The sequence below is a fragment of the Equus asinus genome, chromosome 17 (assembly GCF_041296235.1).
Source record: "Equus asinus isolate D_3611 breed Donkey chromosome 17, EquAss-T2T_v2, whole genome shotgun sequence".
NCBI classification, from domain to species: domain Eukaryota; kingdom Metazoa; phylum Chordata; class Mammalia; order Perissodactyla; family Equidae; genus Equus; species Equus asinus.
The window spans coordinates 42,378,679-42,393,445 of NC_091806.1; the positions used below are offsets into that span (position 1 = coordinate 42,378,679).

General features: G+C 65.2%; 4 protein-coding genes and 1 long non-coding RNA gene across 15 annotated transcripts; 3 read left to right on the forward strand and 2 right to left on the reverse strand.

The window, feature by feature from the left end:
- Positions 1–84: 84 nt before the first annotated feature.
- On the forward strand, positions 85–3,301 carry DNAJC4 (DnaJ heat shock protein family (Hsp40) member C4). 5 transcript variants are annotated; one of them, XM_070488078.1, is made up of 7 exons: positions 85–152; positions 488–598; positions 1,240–1,333; positions 1,823–2,007; positions 2,091–2,255; positions 2,929–3,015; positions 3,108–3,301. In XM_070488078.1, exons 1-7 carry the CDS (start codon positions 94–96, stop codon positions 3,214–3,216), a joined length of 810 nt encoding a protein of 269 aa, XP_070344179.1. In that variant the 5' UTR covers positions 85–93; the 3' UTR covers positions 3,217–3,301. The 5 variants fall into 5 exon arrangements, with proteins under 5 accessions (XP_070344179.1, XP_070344180.1, XP_070344183.1 ...); XM_070488079.1 differs by having other exon boundaries at positions 2,094–2,255; XM_070488082.1 differs by lacking the exon at positions 85–152 and adding an exon at positions 161–308 and having other exon boundaries at positions 2,094–2,255.
- A 300-nt stretch (positions 3,302–3,601) lies between these two features.
- Positions 3,602–7,001, forward strand: VEGFB (vascular endothelial growth factor B). Of its 4 annotated transcripts, none has more exons than XM_014844937.3 (7): positions 3,602–3,904; positions 4,421–4,481; positions 4,818–5,014; positions 5,190–5,263; positions 5,447–5,482; positions 5,701–5,936; positions 6,564–7,001. In XM_014844937.3, exons 1-6 carry the CDS (start codon positions 3,845–3,847, stop codon positions 5,912–5,914), a joined length of 642 nt encoding a protein of 213 aa, XP_014700423.1. In that variant the 5' UTR covers positions 3,602–3,844; the 3' UTR covers positions 5,915–5,936; positions 6,564–7,001. The 4 variants fall into 4 exon arrangements, with proteins under 4 accessions (XP_014700423.1, XP_014700425.1, XP_014700424.1 ...); XM_014844939.3 differs by having other exon boundaries at positions 5,802–5,936; XM_014844938.3 differs by having other exon boundaries at positions 3,605–3,904; positions 4,439–4,481.
- Positions 7,002–7,141: 140 nt separating this feature from the next.
- On the reverse strand, positions 7,142–8,604 carry LOC123277788 (uncharacterized). Its single transcript, XR_006515011.2, has 2 exons — positions 8,473–8,604; positions 7,142–8,146 (listed from the first exon to the last, which is right to left on the reverse strand). It is a non-coding gene; the product is annotated as an uncharacterized lncRNA (long non-coding RNA).
- Positions 8,149–11,416, forward strand: FKBP2 (FKBP prolyl isomerase 2). Of its 4 annotated transcripts, none has more exons than XM_014844926.3 (6): positions 8,149–8,745; positions 9,997–10,165; positions 10,503–10,615; positions 10,735–10,781; positions 11,144–11,179; positions 11,276–11,416. In XM_014844926.3, exons 1-6 carry the CDS (start codon positions 8,684–8,686, stop codon positions 11,335–11,337), a joined length of 489 nt encoding a protein of 162 aa, XP_014700412.1. In that variant the 5' UTR covers positions 8,149–8,683; the 3' UTR covers positions 11,338–11,416. The 4 variants fall into 4 exon arrangements, with proteins under 4 accessions (XP_014700412.1, XP_070344184.1, XP_014700413.1 ...); XM_070488083.1 differs by lacking the exon at positions 8,149–8,745 and adding an exon at positions 8,992–9,148; XM_014844927.3 differs by lacking the exon at positions 8,149–8,745 and adding an exon at positions 9,017–9,827.
- Positions 11,417–11,797: 381 nt separating this feature from the next.
- Positions 11,798–14,145, reverse strand: PPP1R14B (protein phosphatase 1 regulatory inhibitor subunit 14B). Its single transcript, XM_014844987.3, is given in 6 exon segments — positions 11,798–12,135; positions 12,232–12,264; positions 12,540–12,623; positions 13,705–13,986; positions 13,988–14,094; positions 14,097–14,145. Coding segments are annotated over 6 exon segments (609 nt in total). The 5' UTR covers positions 14,131–14,145; the 3' UTR covers positions 11,798–12,066.
- Positions 14,146–14,767: the final 622 nt, after the last annotated feature.

The following is a 14,767-nucleotide window of genomic DNA, read 5'->3' on the forward strand; positions in this document are numbered from 1 at the left end:
CCGCACCTCCGCCGGCCTCGGCCAACGGACGTGGGGGGCGGGGCCCTCGCCGCGACTTCCGGGAAGGTGGGCGTGGTCAGGGTGTCTAAGCCAATGACAATGCGGGGGCGGGGCCTAAATAGAAGCAGGAAATGGCGGCGGCCGCGGAGTCCGTGAGTGCGGCGGGGCGGGGCTTGGTTGTGGCTCCTCCTTCGCCCGCCCCCTGAGCTCCCTGGCAGGGGCGGGGGTCTCGGGGTTCGCGGCTGGGTGTCCAGACGCCGAGGCTGGTGTGGAGAAGGGCCCCGCTCGCCGGGGCAGAGGCCGGACAGGTCCGGGACACCGGGGGCTGGCCCTGCACAAGGACGCCCCACCCGCGCCTGGCTCCCCCGGTCTGCTCCAGTTTGCCTTGGCGAGTAACCGCGGCCAGGCCCCTTCCCTCGGCCCCGCAGCGCGTGAAGTCTCGCCCGTCCCGGCCCCAATGCCCTCCTTTGTGGCTTCCTCTCCCCAGCCGCCCGCCCGCCGCCATGCTGCCCCTGCTGCCCCTGCTGCCCCTGCGCCTGTGCCGGCCGTGGCCCCGCAGCCCTCCCGCCCGGCTCCTCGCCACGGCCGCCCGGCAGCGGTGAGTCGGGCGCCGGGGGGCCGGCCGGATCGTTCAATGGGTTTTTGCTGAGGGCCTGCCCAGCTCTAGGCCATCCCGTGGGTGCCGATTTAGTCGGGATCTCTCTGCTCTGTCAGGTGCCTTACAGGCTGTGACAGGTAACCCTCACCTTCACTGCGGAGGACACAGGATCAGAGATTAAGGCACGACCCCTAAGGTCATACAGCGAGTTAAGTGGCAGATCTGGAATTTGAGCCCAAATCAAACCCAGTGCACTTTCCACAACTCCAGTCATTGTTAAGCTGTGCATGACCCACCGGGGGAGGTGGAGTTAAAAATGCAGATTCCGGGGCCCTGCTCTGGAGATTCCGATCGGCAGGAATGAGGTGGGGCTCAGGAATCTGCTTTTTTAAACAAGCTTTTCAGGTGTTTCTGGCGCAAGGGGTCTGAGGACTACACTTTGAGATGTCCTGATCTGCACCAGACCCCCGCACACTCAGGGGGAGGGGTGGGTTGGAGTTAGATCTCTCTTGGTGCCTGCTTCAGCCTCTCAGCTCCTGGTTGCTGAGTTGAAGGGTGTGGCCCCGGGGGGCTGGGAGGGGCAGGGAAGGGGTACCCTCTGTGTTTCCTCAGCCCCTACGGGTTTGGGCCTCTCTGCACAGGTCTGGCCCGAGTAACTACTATGAACTGTTGGGGGTGCACCCGGGTGCCAGCGCTGAAGAAGTTAAACGAGCTTTCTTCTCCAAGTCCAAAGAGGTACCAGTGGTCCCAGGTGGGGAGAGAAGCGGAAGTCTGAGCCAGATGGGGCACACTCCAGCTTCCCAGGAATGGAGCAGGGTGGCTCATTCAGATGGATGCCACATTCCTTCAGCATGCATAGGGAGGGGGAGGCGCCCCAAGGACAGAGGTCTGCCAGGGGGGAGGACAGGTTGGGGGGGGGGGCAGGGGCCCTGTCTGATGGCCTGGGCTTGGTTCTCTTGACTTGCCTGCTCTTAAGAAAGCCTGGACCAGGGCACATAGTGAGAGCCAGAAAGCAGGTGGGGAGGGCTTGCACAAGGGGAGGGGGCAGGAGTCTGTGCTTCCTGACTCTCTGGCCTTCTGGAAGGGTGGGCAGGCCTGAGAGTGAGGGTCCCTGCCCAGGTGGGGCTTCTGAGAATGATTTGAGCCCTTGTGGGTGCACATTACTGGGATGGGGCCTGGGAAGGGGCACAGAAAGGGAGATGAGGGGAGTCCTGCCCCACCCAGCTGCACCCTGACCGGGACCCCGGGAACCCATCCCTGCACTGCCGCTTTGTGGAGCTGAGCGAGGCATACCAGGTGCTCAGCCGCGAGCAGAGCCGCCGCAGCTACGACCACCAGCTCCGCTCAGCAACTCCCCCAAAGTCTCCAGGAGCCACAGCCCATCCCAGGTCTGCTCATCAAGCACACAGGTACAGGAGTCCTGCCCTCTTCTTGCCCCTCTATGTCTCCTTGGGAGTGTCATCCCCACCCTGTCCTTTCTTCTCCCTCCCAGCAGCTCCTGGGCACCCCCCAATGCACAATACTGGGCCCAGTTTCATGGCGTGAGGCCTCAGGGACCAGAGTTGAGGCAGCAGCAGCGGAAACACAACCAGCGCGTGCTGGGGTACTGCCTCCTGATCATGCTGGCAGGCATGGGCCTGCACTACGCTGCCTTCAGGTGCGTCCTTGCCTTCCCCTGGGGTGTTGGGGGGAGGGATATGGGTGAGGGAGCCCAGGGCGGTCAGCTGTCCATCCACACCACCCCTGTGGCCCACACTCTCTCGTCTTGTGTCTCTCCGGAGCCTCTCCCTTGGCACAGGCAGCTCTGCACTGAGGGCTAATGTCATTTTCCGTTTTTTATAATTAGAATGTAAATCTTTGCTGTTGGCTGCCAGGGAGTGCTGGAGCCACCCAAAATCACGCACAAGAAGGAAGTGCGTTGGGAAGGGGCCTCACCAGCACTGTCCTCACTCAGTTGTCTCCCCGCCACTCTCATGCACGCATGACACAGGTTCTACAGCAAAGATGCCTAAAGGCCCGTGCCCACTGTTGGCAGCCGGCCTCGTTCAGTGGTTGCGTGAGATGTACAGCCCTTTCTAGTCTCCTGTGAGGACCACCCTGGTGCTCAGAGCTGCTGTCACCACTGTCAGCAGGACAGCCAGGGACCTGGGTGGCCACTGGACCCTGGACAGGCGCCGGCCACTCTGTGCCCCCCTCCCCACCCAGCACAGGCAGTTAGGCTGAGGTCCCCACAGATGCAAAGCTGTAAGACCCTAGAGTGGGGTGGAGGGGGTGGGACTTGGGGACAGCAGGGATTGGGGGCTCCAGGGTTAACGGTAATCCCCTTGCAGGAAGCTGGAGCAGGTGCACCGTAGCTTCATGGATGAAAAGGATCGGATCATCACGGCCATCTACAATGACACGCGGGCCCGGGCCAGGTCTGTCCCTGCTCTGTCCTGCCCTCTCTCCACCGTCCTGGCACCACCCTCCAGGGTCCCTGTCCCGACCACCCGGCTGCTCTCTCCTGCAGGGCCAACAGAGCCAGGCTCCAGCAGGAGTACCGGCAGAGGCAGCAGCTGCAGCCGCCACCTGGGCCTCCCCCAGGCCCGGGGATCGCGCCCCCGAGCACCAGCCCCTGAGGCGCATCCCTGGATGGGACCTCCTGGGCGTCCCCTCCCGGGACTCCCGACTCCCCGAAATGCGTGCAATAAAATGATTCTCAGAGCCCGTGTCCGCCTCCCTCCTTCAGGTCCAGCGCCCCCCGCCCGGGCCTCTCCGCCGGACGCGCCCCGCCCTCCGGGATCTGGCGGCAGCGACCCAGGAGCCCAGCCCCCTGGGCGGCGCGTCCCCTTTCCCCCGCAGCCGCGGGAGGGGGTGTGTGGAGGGGGCGGGCCCCGGCGGCGGCCTCGCCCCCCCTCCCCCGCCCCGCGGCCGGGTGGGGAGCGCGTGTCTGGGTCACATGAGCCGCCCGCCCGCCAGCCCGGGCCCGGCCCCCCACCGCCCCCGCCGTCCCCGCCGTCCCCGCCGCCGCCGCCCGCCGCCGCCACCGGCCGCCCGCTCGCCCGGCTCCTCCGGCCGCCGCCGCTGCGCTGCGCTGCGCTGCCTGCGCCCAGGGCTCGGGAGGGGGCCGCGGAGGAGCCGCCCCCCGCGCCCGGCCCCCGCCCGCCGCGCCCGGGCCCGCGCCATGGGGCTCTGGCTGCCGCCGCCCCCCGCGCCGCCCGGCTAGGGCGATGCGGGCGCCCCCGGCGCGCGGCCCCCGCGGGCACCATGAGCCCCCTGCTCCGCCGGCTGCTGCTCGCCGCGCTGCTGCAGCTGGCCCCCGCCCAGGTACGTGCGTCCCCGCCCGCCCGCCAGCCGTGCCCTCTCTCAAGGTTGGCGGAAGTGGGGAGGCGCGGGGCCGCCGCGGCTGGGGGACCCGCGGGGTCTGGCCGCGCGCTGGGGCGTCGCGGGGACCCGGCCCGGGCATCCCACGGGAGGTGTCCTTCTCCGCCGGCCGCCAGCCCAGCCCCAGGGCCACTCCCCCGCCCCACCCCGTCCCCTGGGCGCAGCCGGGGGCGGGGCCGCGTTGGTGCCCGCAGGACCTGGTTTGGCTCCCACTGTGCCCCCTGCCGATTGCGGCCCCCTCCAGGGTGGGAGAGTGATGCCACCCGCAGAGCGCGCCTGGCCGATCGGTGCTAGGGCAGGTCCCAGGTGGCCAGGAGAGGACAAGTAAAGCTAGAGCGGCCTCAGGAACACAGCAGTCTGGAAAAATGTCAGAGAGGAGGTGAAGCGTCCTGACCCAAGGGCAGCGCCCCAGGGACAGCGACTGGGACAGCCCCTTCCTGGGATGCACCTTGGGTCCAGGTCTCTTCTCTCCCACAGGCCCCAGTCTCTCAGCCTGATGCCGCTGGCCACCAGAAGAAAGGTAATAGCAACAAGAACTCTGCACTAGCCAGCACTGAGAGCGCCGGTCCCTGCCCTGATCCCAGGCTCCTGTGTCCTTCCACTGTGTAATCGCAGCTGCTCTGTAAGATGCAAGCTCTGATCCTGCCCATTTCACAGCAGAGGACATGGAGGCAGTGGGGTTCCTGGGTTCTGGATGAACAGGGCAGCGGAGGACAGATTGGGAAGGCAGAGGGGGCGGGTGGAGGGGGCTGTGACAGGGGAACTAGGGAGAGCAGCTGCCGGGCCCAGGGTAGGGGAATGAGGGAGCAGCTGCAGGAAGCCCAGTGGGACTTACCCCTCACACATCTGCCCCCAGTGATGTCATGGATAGATGTGTATGCTCGTGCCACCTGCCAGCCGCGGGAGGTGGTGGTGCCCCTGACTGTGGAGCTCATGGGCACTGTGGCCAAGCAACTGGTGCCCAGCTGCGTGACTGTGCAGCGCTGCGGCGGCTGCTGCCCTGACGACGGCCTGGAGTGCGTGCCCACCGGGCAGCACCAAGTCCGGATGCAGGTACTGGGGCATGCCCAGCTGGGGTGGATGCTGGCGCTGCTCTGAGGGCTGAGGGGTGGCAGCCGGAGTCCTGGCTGGTGGGCAGGCTCCTCCCCCTCCAGCCCACAGAGCATCCTTCCCTCTCTCTCTGTCATTGTCTCTCTCACTGTCTCTTTCTCTGTTGTCCCGAGCACAGATCCTCATGATCCGGTACCCGAGCAGCCAGCTGGGGGAGATGTCTCTGGAAGAACACAGCCAATGTGAATGCAGGTGCCAGCCAGGCCCCACTTCTGAGCTCACAGAGACCAGGCTCAGGGGGTTTTGGGCATGGTGGACCCTCAGTGGGGACCAGGTCTCCGAGAGTAGAGCCGGGAGAGGCCTGGAATCTGGGTCAAGAGAGTAGGTGCTTGGCTTTCCTGATTGTCCTTGTTGTCTCTGTCTCTTACTTTTCAGACCAAAAAAAAAAGAGAGTGCTGTGAAGCCGGACAGGTGAGTCTCTTGGGCTCCTGCTGAGGTGGGTTGGAGCCCAGGCCCAGCACCCAGCATGTAAGGTGTGGGTGGCGCAGGGGTGTGTCAGCAGCTGTGTCCCCCCCTTCCCCTCCCACTGATGTCCTTCTCTCCCCTTCCTCTGCTGTGTGCTCGGACCCGACCCCAGCTCTCGGGAACATTCTTCCTTCCCGCCCCAGACATGTTGCTTCTCCTCCTAGGGCTTCCACTCCCCACCACCGTCCCCAGCCCCGCTCTGTTCCGGGCTGGGACTCTGCCCCCGGAGCACCCTCCCCAGCTGACATCACCCATCCCACTCCAGTCCCAGGCCCCTCTGCCCACGCTGCACCCAGCGCCGCCAGCGCCCTGACCCCCGGACCTGTCACTGCCGCTGCCGACGCCGCAGCTTCCTCCGTTGCCAAGGGCGGGGCTTAGAGCTCAACCCAGACACCTGCAGGTGAGGAGCTGGGGGAGAGTGAGTTGGTTAGGGAAGGCGTCAGGGCCCTGTCCTGGAGCAGGTCCAGGGCGAGCCCACCAGTGGGAGAAGAGCCAGCGAGGGGGGAGCTGTTGAATGTGTTGAACAAATATTTACCAAGCATCTGCTGGCACTGGGATCAGCGCAGACAAGGCTCCCGTGCTGAGGCGGGAGTCAGACACGAGGACATGCGATGGCAGCAGAGGGTGGCAAGGGCTGTGGTAAGGGGCACCTGACAGCATCTTTGAGAGGCCAGAGATGTCCTGGAGGAGGTGACATTGGCCTGGAATAGAAATGAGAGAGGCAGCTTGCCAATTTGCAAAGCTCTGGGCCTTCCCAGAAGCCCCTGTGATAGACATTTGTCCCACCTTATGGGCTCGGAGAGGCCAGGGGACATAGTGGAACCTTGTCCGCCCTTGTCTGAGGTGCTTGTCACCACTCTGCCCTTCCACAGTGAGGCCATGGGGTGGCATCATGTGGGCCGGCCGGTTGGGGCCTCCCAGGAGTGTAAGGAGAGTGGGATTTCCAGAAGCTAGCAAGGGGGGGGAGTCTAGAGGAGCTGGACAGAGCTCCGTCAGCATGAACAGACCCCTCTCCTCTCCTCCGCAGGTGCCGGAAGCTGCGAAGGTGACACATCGCTTTTCAGACTCAGCGGGGCCACTTGCCTCACAGGCCACACCCCAGAGGAGGACAAGAGGGCAGCCTGGTGTGACCGGCCCAGCCCACAAGACCTCAGCCTGGGCGGAAGCTGCTCCAGGCCCTGGGCTTCTCGAAGGGCTTTCCACTTGTCCCTATTTCTCCAAGGCTGCCACCCAACAGGGTGGACAGAGTGGGACGAGGAGACTTGGAGGCAGCAAGAGCGGTCACGTTCCCACTCGGGAGAGAATGGGGTCCCATCTCCGTTTTTAACCACCCTGTGCAAGTGAGCATCTTACAACTGGGTCTGCCCTCCCCTCGCTAAGAAGACCCCGATCCTCTGCACATCAAGGGAGTTGGGCTCTGGGACAAGAACTGTGACCCCCAACCCTGATAAAAGAGATGGAAGGAGCTGTCCCTGCCTGTGTCACTGTTTGTCACTGTCCAGGCTGGCTGGTTTGGACACCAATGTCTGCATCCCACTGCCTCCCAGACCCGGAGCTTGTCTGTCTTACTGATGGAGGAAATGAGGCCTGAGGCCACACACCAGGTCACAGCCAGAATCGTGTGTTCTTCATTCATGCTCTTCTTGCCAGGCCCCGGGGAGTCCCCGCCCCCTGCTGTCACAAGGGTTCCTTTTGGAAGGAGATGGCCCCTTATGGCCAGTGAGCTTGAGGTGGGAGCTGGATCTGCTGAATGACCTTGGTTGTCACTGCCCCTCTCTCTGGGCCTCAGTTTCTCCCTGTGCACACGCGGGGAATGGATGATTGCTGTGGTCAGGGCCCTTGGGCTCCAGGGAAGTTTGAGTCTGTCTTCACATGACAGAAAAGAACACCCACCCTCCCAGCCCCCTGTAGCTTAACTCTAAAGTCACGGCTGCCCTGTCCCCACCTCATGCCCACCGCCCTGAAAGGGAAGGGCCGTGGCTGGCGGGTGTGGTTTGGGAGACGGCTCCCGCCGCCCCCAGCTTTTTCTCCATCTTCACCTTCCTGGTGTTGCCCTGCTGAGGCAGGACCTTCAGGGCAGAGGTCAACCCAAAGCGGCTACGCTAAGGGAGGCCTTCTCAGCTTGGAGAGTGTGGTCATGATCTTGTTGGGCCCCAGGCAGGAGTGGGGTTAAGCCAGAAGGGGCAATCTCTGACAGCGATGGCTATTTCCAGATCATCTCTCAGCCACGCTGTCAGTGAAAATGCCGCCGCCCAATCAGAGGGAGACAGATGAGGGCCAGGGGGCCTGGCGCGCCCGCTTAGCCCTCATAGGCACCCCTCGCGGAGTCCTCAGCCCGAGGTGGGCGCTGTGATGGTGTTCCTTTTTCAGTGGAGGAAACAGGCTCAGAAGGGCTGATGGCCCTGGGGGTTGACCTCAAGCCGGCCGTCTTCCCAACACTCAGATTTAGCTGCCTCCCAGCTGCGGGTTCATTACTCCGATGGACAGATGTTTATGGGCACTGCCGGGTGCGCGGGCGTCTGAACATCAGTCTGGTCGGGGAACAGGCCCGGCCCGACCGCTCCAGTCGTGACTCGGTGGTCAGCGCGGCGGCTCGGGCGGGCACGGATGCTGGGGGAGAGAAAGCGGGGAGAGCGTTCGCATGGGCCAGGGCCTCATGCGCATCATCCCCGCATCCCACGGGGGCCCTGCGTTACAGGGACGCCAAATGCCACCAGGCCAAGGAACGGGCTCAAGGTCACATAGCCAGTCAATGAGAGGCACCCCCCAAATTCCAGCCCAGGTCTCACTCTGAAGCCCGGGCTCTTTCCACAGCATCTAACTGGGGATGTGGATCCTGAAGCGGCTCAGGGGCAAACAGGAGGGCAGTGGGAGAGGAGGGGGGCGACGGAAAATGGCGTCTCGAGACCCCCTCTGGGAACTCGCGCCCTCCTGACCTTAAAGTCACCTCGACCGGAAGTGCCTTCGGCCCTTTCGGAAGTCACTTTCACCTAACTTCACGGACTACCGCGCCACCGGAAGGGACGCGTAGGTCACGTGGCGGCGTGGGAGGCGGAGCCAGCAAAGGAGCCGCCCCGGCGGGCGTGTGGCAGCGGGTTTCGCACGGTCCAATGAGGGCGGGCGGCGTGGCCCGGCCTGGTGGCGACGATGACGCGCCTGCGCAGAGGCGGCGGCGCGGCTGGGGTTGACTCCGGGGGCGCGGCGAGGAGGTGAGCGGGGGCCACAGCCCGGGCTGGGGGGAGCCGGGGTGCAAGGGGGCAGGCTGGATCAGGCCGGGCAGGAGCGGGCCGGGGCTCCGGGTGTCAACGAGGGATAGGTTACGAGGAAATTGGGGGTTGGGGTCGGAGCTGTCTGGGGATGCCGCAGGGGGAGGGTTCTCACTCCGCACGGGGCGGGGCCCCGGGACTCGGGGCGGGACGTGGAACGGAGGCGGGTGGGCCCTCTGAGCTGGTGCCAGTGGAAGGCGGAGCTCCGGGGCTGGGGGCGGGGCTAGGGCCGGTGGGGGGCGGGGCCTGGCCCTTGGAGGAGGAGCTGGAACAGGAGGAAGGCGGAGTCCCGGGTTTGGAGACCGAGGGGGACGGAGCCCAGACGCTGGGGGCGGGGCTTCAGCCGGTGAGTGGCGTGGCTACGGGTCAGGAAAGGGGGTCTAGTTCTGTCGAGGGCGGGGCTCCAGGGCAGGGGGCGGAACCACGCCCCCTAAAAGGCGGGGCCAAGGAGCCCAGTGAAGGGGTAGGTCCAGGTAATGGCCCTGGACGTCCACGCGGGGGCGGTCTCCGTGGTGGCCGGGCCTGGGGCCGCGGTAGGCCGAGAACTCCCCCGGGAGAGGTGGTGTGGGTGGAGCGGGCTCGGCGATCACCCGACGCGGGGCCAGTCTGGGTGCCCCGCAGACCCCCGAGGGCTCAGAGCTGGGGCGGCGCCCCGGGCGGAGGCTCAGGGCCGGCCTGGGGGGTACCCCCGGAGGACCGGGGCTCCCCTGAGCCGTCTAGCGGCGATGTGTGGGTGCCTCGGAGCCGGCCCCCTGCAGCGGCCGCAGAGGTGTGGGTGTGCTGGGCGGGGGGCAACTGGGTGTGGCGTGAGTGGGGTCGCCCAGTCGGGGCAACTGCTGTGCAGTCAGATAGGGTCTGGACTTTGCGTAAAGGGACGGGTGGGAATTGAAGAGCGGAACTGGGGACCGGGAGGGAAGGAAGGGCTGGGGGTGAGCCAAGGGGCGGGGCCCTGGCTGCTGTGGCCTCCCCTGACCCCCTCCCCCCGCTGCTGGGGTCCTCGGGCAAGCCCCCTTCTCACTGGACTGGTAAGTGTGGCCGGGGAGTCCCGGGGAGGGGGCGGTGACCCGGGACAAGGGGATCCCCAGGGGCAGGCAAGACATGTTGGGGGTGGAATCTCCCTGGTACCTGCCAGTATTCCATGCCCTCCCCGCCCTCTCCCCCCGTCGGTTGGTCGGTCGGGGTCTGTCCCCGCAGAGACATGAGGCTGAGCTGGGTCCTGACAGTACTGTCCATCTGCCTGAGCGCCCTGGCCACGGCCGCAGGGGCCGAGGGCAAACGGAAGCTGCAGATCGGAGTGAAGAAGCGGGTAGACCACTGTCCTATCAAATCGCGCAAGGGGGACGTGCTTCACATGCACTACACGGTGGGTGCGGGGGCGGAGCTTTGGGGGTGGGTGGGTCTTCTGGAGACCAGGGAGGACTTGGGAGCCAGGTTCCTCTGCCAACAAGGTGGGTGACCTTGGGCAAGTTCCCTGTCCCTTCTACACCAGTTTCCATGGTTTTACCTGCTTTTCCCTGTCTACTCGCTAGAGTGGCATCAGCAAGCAGTGACAATGTACTGTGAGCCACCCAAGGCTCTGTCCCCTTCTAGGACTATGGCTGCCAGTGCTATGGGGGGCCAGCTTGATGGGAAGAGCAGCTGGGGTGGGGGGAGTCCCAGGGAGGCCCCTCTTCCTCACTGGCCTTCCCACGATCCCACAGGGAAAGCTGGAAGATGGGACGGAGTTTGACAGCAGCCTGCCCCAGAACCAGCCCTTTGTGTTCTCCCTGGGCACGGGCCAGGTCATCAAGGGCTGGGACCAGGGGCTGCTGGGGTGAGTCGGGGGGCCATGGCTGTGGGCCAGGAGATGAACTGTGGGGGGCACACACCAGGTTTAAGGTGGGAGGCAGGGAGCCTGGTGCTGCCATGTGCTGAACACGTGTTGTCCTGCAGGATGTGTGAGGGGGAAAAGCGGAAGCTGGTGATCCCGTCAGAGCTGGGTAAGAGGCCCTTCCTGAGTGGGGATGGGGGAGTTCCGGGTTCAGGGTGTGTGTCTGGGGAAGGGTGAAGGCTAATTCAGCCTCCACATTGGTCTGCACCCCATCCATTCATTACACTACATGCCTCTTCCAAGTCTGACTATGTCCAGCACGGGGGATGGGGCAAGATCCTTGGGGCACCCGCTCTGGTGCCCACCGTCTGCCCTCTCCCAGGCCTTTCACAGCCCCCTCCCATCTCCATTACACCATCTCCATTTCTGGCCTTGCTGAGCTGGGCAGAGGCCTGGCTTCAGCCCGGATGTCTGCGGAACGCCTCTTGGCCTGGCCACAGCTCACTTTGTTTCTCTGTGCATCTTTGACAGGGTACGGAGAGCGGGGAGCTCCCCCCAAGATTCCAGGTAATACTTCTTCCCACCTCCCGTCTCCCGTCTCCTGCGCCCATCCCGTCTCCCAGTGGCCCTGGTTCTCAGCCTGACCCCACTTCTCCCCTGCAGGCGGTGCAACCCTGGTGTTTGAAGTGGAGCTCCTCAAAATCGAGCGACGTTCAGAACTGTAGCCACACTGGGGAGGGGCAGCGGCGAGGCCCCCGTCAGGGACCAGACTGTTTAAAAAAACAAAAAAAACCTTAAAGCCCATCAAGTGAGCCTGTGTTTTGTGTGTGGGCCCTGAGAGACTTAGAAGCCACAGCTCCCGCCTCAGCACCGCCCCCATCCCCTCCTTTCCTGGCTGCAGAGCCTTGGGGTCGAGGCTTAATGTCCTGGGGATCACCATGGCCAGGCCCTGGGTGGCATGGTGGCCTTGCCCGGGGGGAAAGGAGTGTTCCTGCCCACCAGCAGCAATACCATTCCCCTCCAGCTCCCCAGCCGCTTCCAGCTCTTGGTCTGGGAGTAGCACTGGGCTATCGCCATGGCTACGTGGCCCTCAGGAAGGCTTGTGGTCACCTGGGGAGAGGCTGAGCTGGCAGTAGCTGTGGAGCAGTGTGTCCCCCCTCAAAGAGACCAGCCGAGCCTGTGAGCTGCACCAAAGGCATATCCTAGCTTTATTAAAGGGCCCGCGCCGCAGAGTCAATATAAAAACACAAAAAGTCCCATCAGTTTAATAACAATAAAAAACCCCAAAAATGGAAAACTGAGGGGGCAGGGAAGAGGCCCCTGGGCCAGGGGCACGGGGAGCCCTGCTCATGGCACCAGGCCTGGCCACAGGGCTCCCCGGTATTGCTGTTGCTATGAGGTCGAGGGGCAGCGATTGTCCTGTGGGAGCCACCGTTCCGCTGGGTCAGGGACCCTTACTTCTTCTGGGGTGTGCTCAGCTTCTGCATGCCCCGGATCTTGTCCAGCAGGCCAGAGATGAAGGCCTGGAGAGGAGGAAGGACATTAGGGAGACCAGACCCCAAGAAGACGGGAGCCCAGGCTGTCGTGTCAGCCCGCCCTGGGGGAAACCACTCACTCACCTCAGTGGGTTTGTAACAGTCAACCAGCAGCTCCTAGCGGGGGAATACGTATAACTGGTGAGTTCTCAGGAACAGGCCGAGAGTTTACCTGTACCCACTTCCACGGCACTGGGGCCACCCCGAGGCCCAGGGGAGCCACAGCCACTCAACAGCTAGCCGAGTACCATCAGCCCCATTCGACAGGCGGAAGCTGATACCCAAGAAGACCTGGCTCCAGAGCCTTGCTTCCCCAAGGGGTAGAGCCTCCAGGCAGCCCCCTACTCCCTGCTCCCTGACCTGGCCGCGCTGCCCCCCAGCCCCTCTCTCACCTTGACCCTGGCAGCCCGGGTATCGTCACTCTCCATGTCCAGGAGCTCGTCCACGTCGATCTCCAGCTCGGGGATCTCCTCTTCCTGGGGGGAGGGGGGAGGGTCTGAGAGGGGCTCTCCGGCCGGGGCCCCTGCCCTGCTGCAGGGCGAGCCAGCCCTCTTTGCCCAGCAGACAGCAGCAGCTACTCCGAGGAGGAAAACAGCTCAGGCCCGTGCCAAGGCAAACTGCCCGATGCGGGGGGAGCTTCCTGTCCCTGCCAGTGGGCACCCTGGATGCCAGATGAGGCCAGACAGCTAGGGCTGGGGACCCTGGGCTGGGAGCCCTGCAGATGTGTCTCCCCAACTTCCGGGCCCCCCATCTCAACCAGAGCACAGGTGGGGCCAGCTGTCCCAGCTCATCACAGCCCCTTCCCCTCCCCCAAACACCTGTCACAGCTCCCCGGGAGTGAGGAGGAAGTGAAGGGTGAGGGGTCAGTGGGAAGGACCCAGGCCTGGTAAAGGGGGAACAAAGAGTCCACGCTTTGCTGAGGGAGGGGGTGCCTGCCACCCCTCCCCCCCAGGAAGCATCCATGGGTCTGGAGCCAGTGCATTCCACGGCTAGGCTAGGGTAGGCAGTGCGGGGCAAGCCCACTCCTCCGCCCTACCCCCCGGGGCCTGAGTCACCATTTGAGCAAGGAAGGAGTCATGGGGTGGAGAACCAGAACCCAGCGAGCGGGCTAGCCTGCCCCACGTTGGCCAAGATGGAGTTCCAGGCTAGCCCATTAGAATAACCCAGACCCTTTACAGTCCCCCCCACCAACCAGGGTAGCGCCTTTTAACCACTCTGTGCTAGCAGGCACTAGGTAGACCTCTTTCCACGGCCAGCCCAGGCTAGCCCCATGCCTCCTGCCCAAGGCCGGGCAATCCTTTGAGGCTTCTAGAGGACCCCAAGCTTGACCAGGGTAGCGGCAGGAGGAAGGCAGCGTCCGAGACAGCGTAGAAGAGAGGAGTGACTTAGGTCAGACAAGAAAGAGCACACATTGGGGGCGGGGAGTACAGAGAGGAGGGGAGGGCGCGGAAGCGGAGCGCCCATTGACTCGGGTGACAGGCGGGTTCAAGGTGGGGTTCCCAGGCGGCCCGACGCGGGACCGATTTTAGGGTGTTGGCGCAGGGAGGGGACACACACCTGGCAGTCGTAGAGGCGAGTGAGCTGCTCCAGGATCCACTCCTCCAGGTTGAGGCGCTTCCGTAGCTCCTTGCGGTCGTACTTGACCGTGACCTTCCCTTGGCGCCTCACTGGGCCCTCGTCGTCCGCGCCGCCCGGGCCCTCGCCTGCAGCCCCAGGGGGGCTCTGAAAGTAGACGCGGGGCCCGGGGCCGCCACCGCCCGGCCGGGGGGCCGGGGCCGCCAACGCCGCGCCCCCCGCGGGGCCGCTGTCCGCCATGGCGGCCGCCGGGGCCACGTGCGCGCGTCGGGCCCCTCCCTGCGCCGCCGCCTCCCGGACGCCCGCCGGCTGGCTCCGGGCCGCTGGCTCGGGTTAGCTCGTGGGCTCGGGTCCGCGCGGCTCCGCGGCGAGGGCGGCGGCGGGGGCGCCCGGGGGCAGCTGCAGCATGCGGAGCCCCCGGGCCTGGCCTGGCCGCGCCCCGCCCCCTCCCCGCCGATCCGCCCGCCCTTTGTCCCCCGCGGCCGCCGCCCGAGCCGCCGCCGCCGAAGCCGCTTTCTCTGTCTCGCTCGCTGCCCCCGCCCCCCGACCACACCCCCTTAAAGGGCCAGTCCCGCCGCAAAACCCTCACCCCTACCCCGCCCCCGCGCGGGGGCTAGGGGAGGGTCTAGGCGTCAGGGGTTTTGCCCTGGATGTCCGCTATCCTTTTTAACCTTCCTGCCCCAAACCCAGGCGCTCTAAGCGCCCAGTACCAGTATTTGCTCTCCCGTCGGGACCCTAGTGTTCTGTCCTCATTGAAGCAAAAACAGGGGCCGTCTGGGAATGGAGGAGAGTGGGCACTGCGACGGAGTGGGACGGAGGTCCGGGGAGGTCCGTAGGAGCCCCCGATGTCTGTCTGGGTCCTCTGGCCCTTGGCCAGCTGGGGGCGAGCCGGCTTCTCCGTGCGGACCGACACGTGGACTGGGCTCCCAGGAGTGGAGGAGTGGAGAAGGTGGGCAGGAGCTGCCCAGGTCCCCGGACGCCCTACTAGGCAGGGTCCTGCGCCCCCCCACGGTGGAAGCCCGGATTGCGGGCGAGCAGAGCCACC

Coding starts and splice junctions, on each gene's coding strand:
- DNAJC4 (XM_070488078.1), top strand. CDS start 94: ATGACAATGCGGGGGCGGGGCCTAAATAGAAGCAGGAAATGGCGGCGG. Junction 153..487: donor TGGCGGCGGCCGCGGAGTCC/GTGAGTGCGGCG, acceptor TCCTCTCCCCAG/CCGCCCGCCCGCCGCCATGC. Junction 599..1,239: donor GCCACGGCCGCCCGGCAGCG/GTGAGTCGGGCG, acceptor CTCTCTGCACAG/GTCTGGCCCGAGTAACTACT.
- VEGFB (XM_014844937.3), top strand. CDS start 3,845: ATGAGCCCCCTGCTCCGCCGGCTGCTGCTCGCCGCGCTGCTGCAGCTG. Junction 4,482..4,817: donor CGCTGGCCACCAGAAGAAAG/GTAATAGCAACA, acceptor ATCTGCCCCCAG/TGATGTCATGGATAGATGTG. Junction 5,483..5,700: donor AGTGCTGTGAAGCCGGACAG/GTGAGTCTCTTG, acceptor TTCTCCTCCTAG/GGCTTCCACTCCCCACCACC.
- FKBP2 (XM_044749652.2), top strand. CDS start 9,279: ATGGCCCTGGACGTCCACGCGGGGGCGGTCTCCGTGGTGGCCGGGCCT. Junction 10,166..10,502: donor TGCTTCACATGCACTACACG/GTGGGTGCGGGG, acceptor ACGATCCCACAG/GGAAAGCTGGAAGATGGGAC. Junction 10,782..11,143: donor GGTGATCCCGTCAGAGCTGG/GTAAGAGGCCCT, acceptor CATCTTTGACAG/GGTACGGAGAGCGGGGAGCT.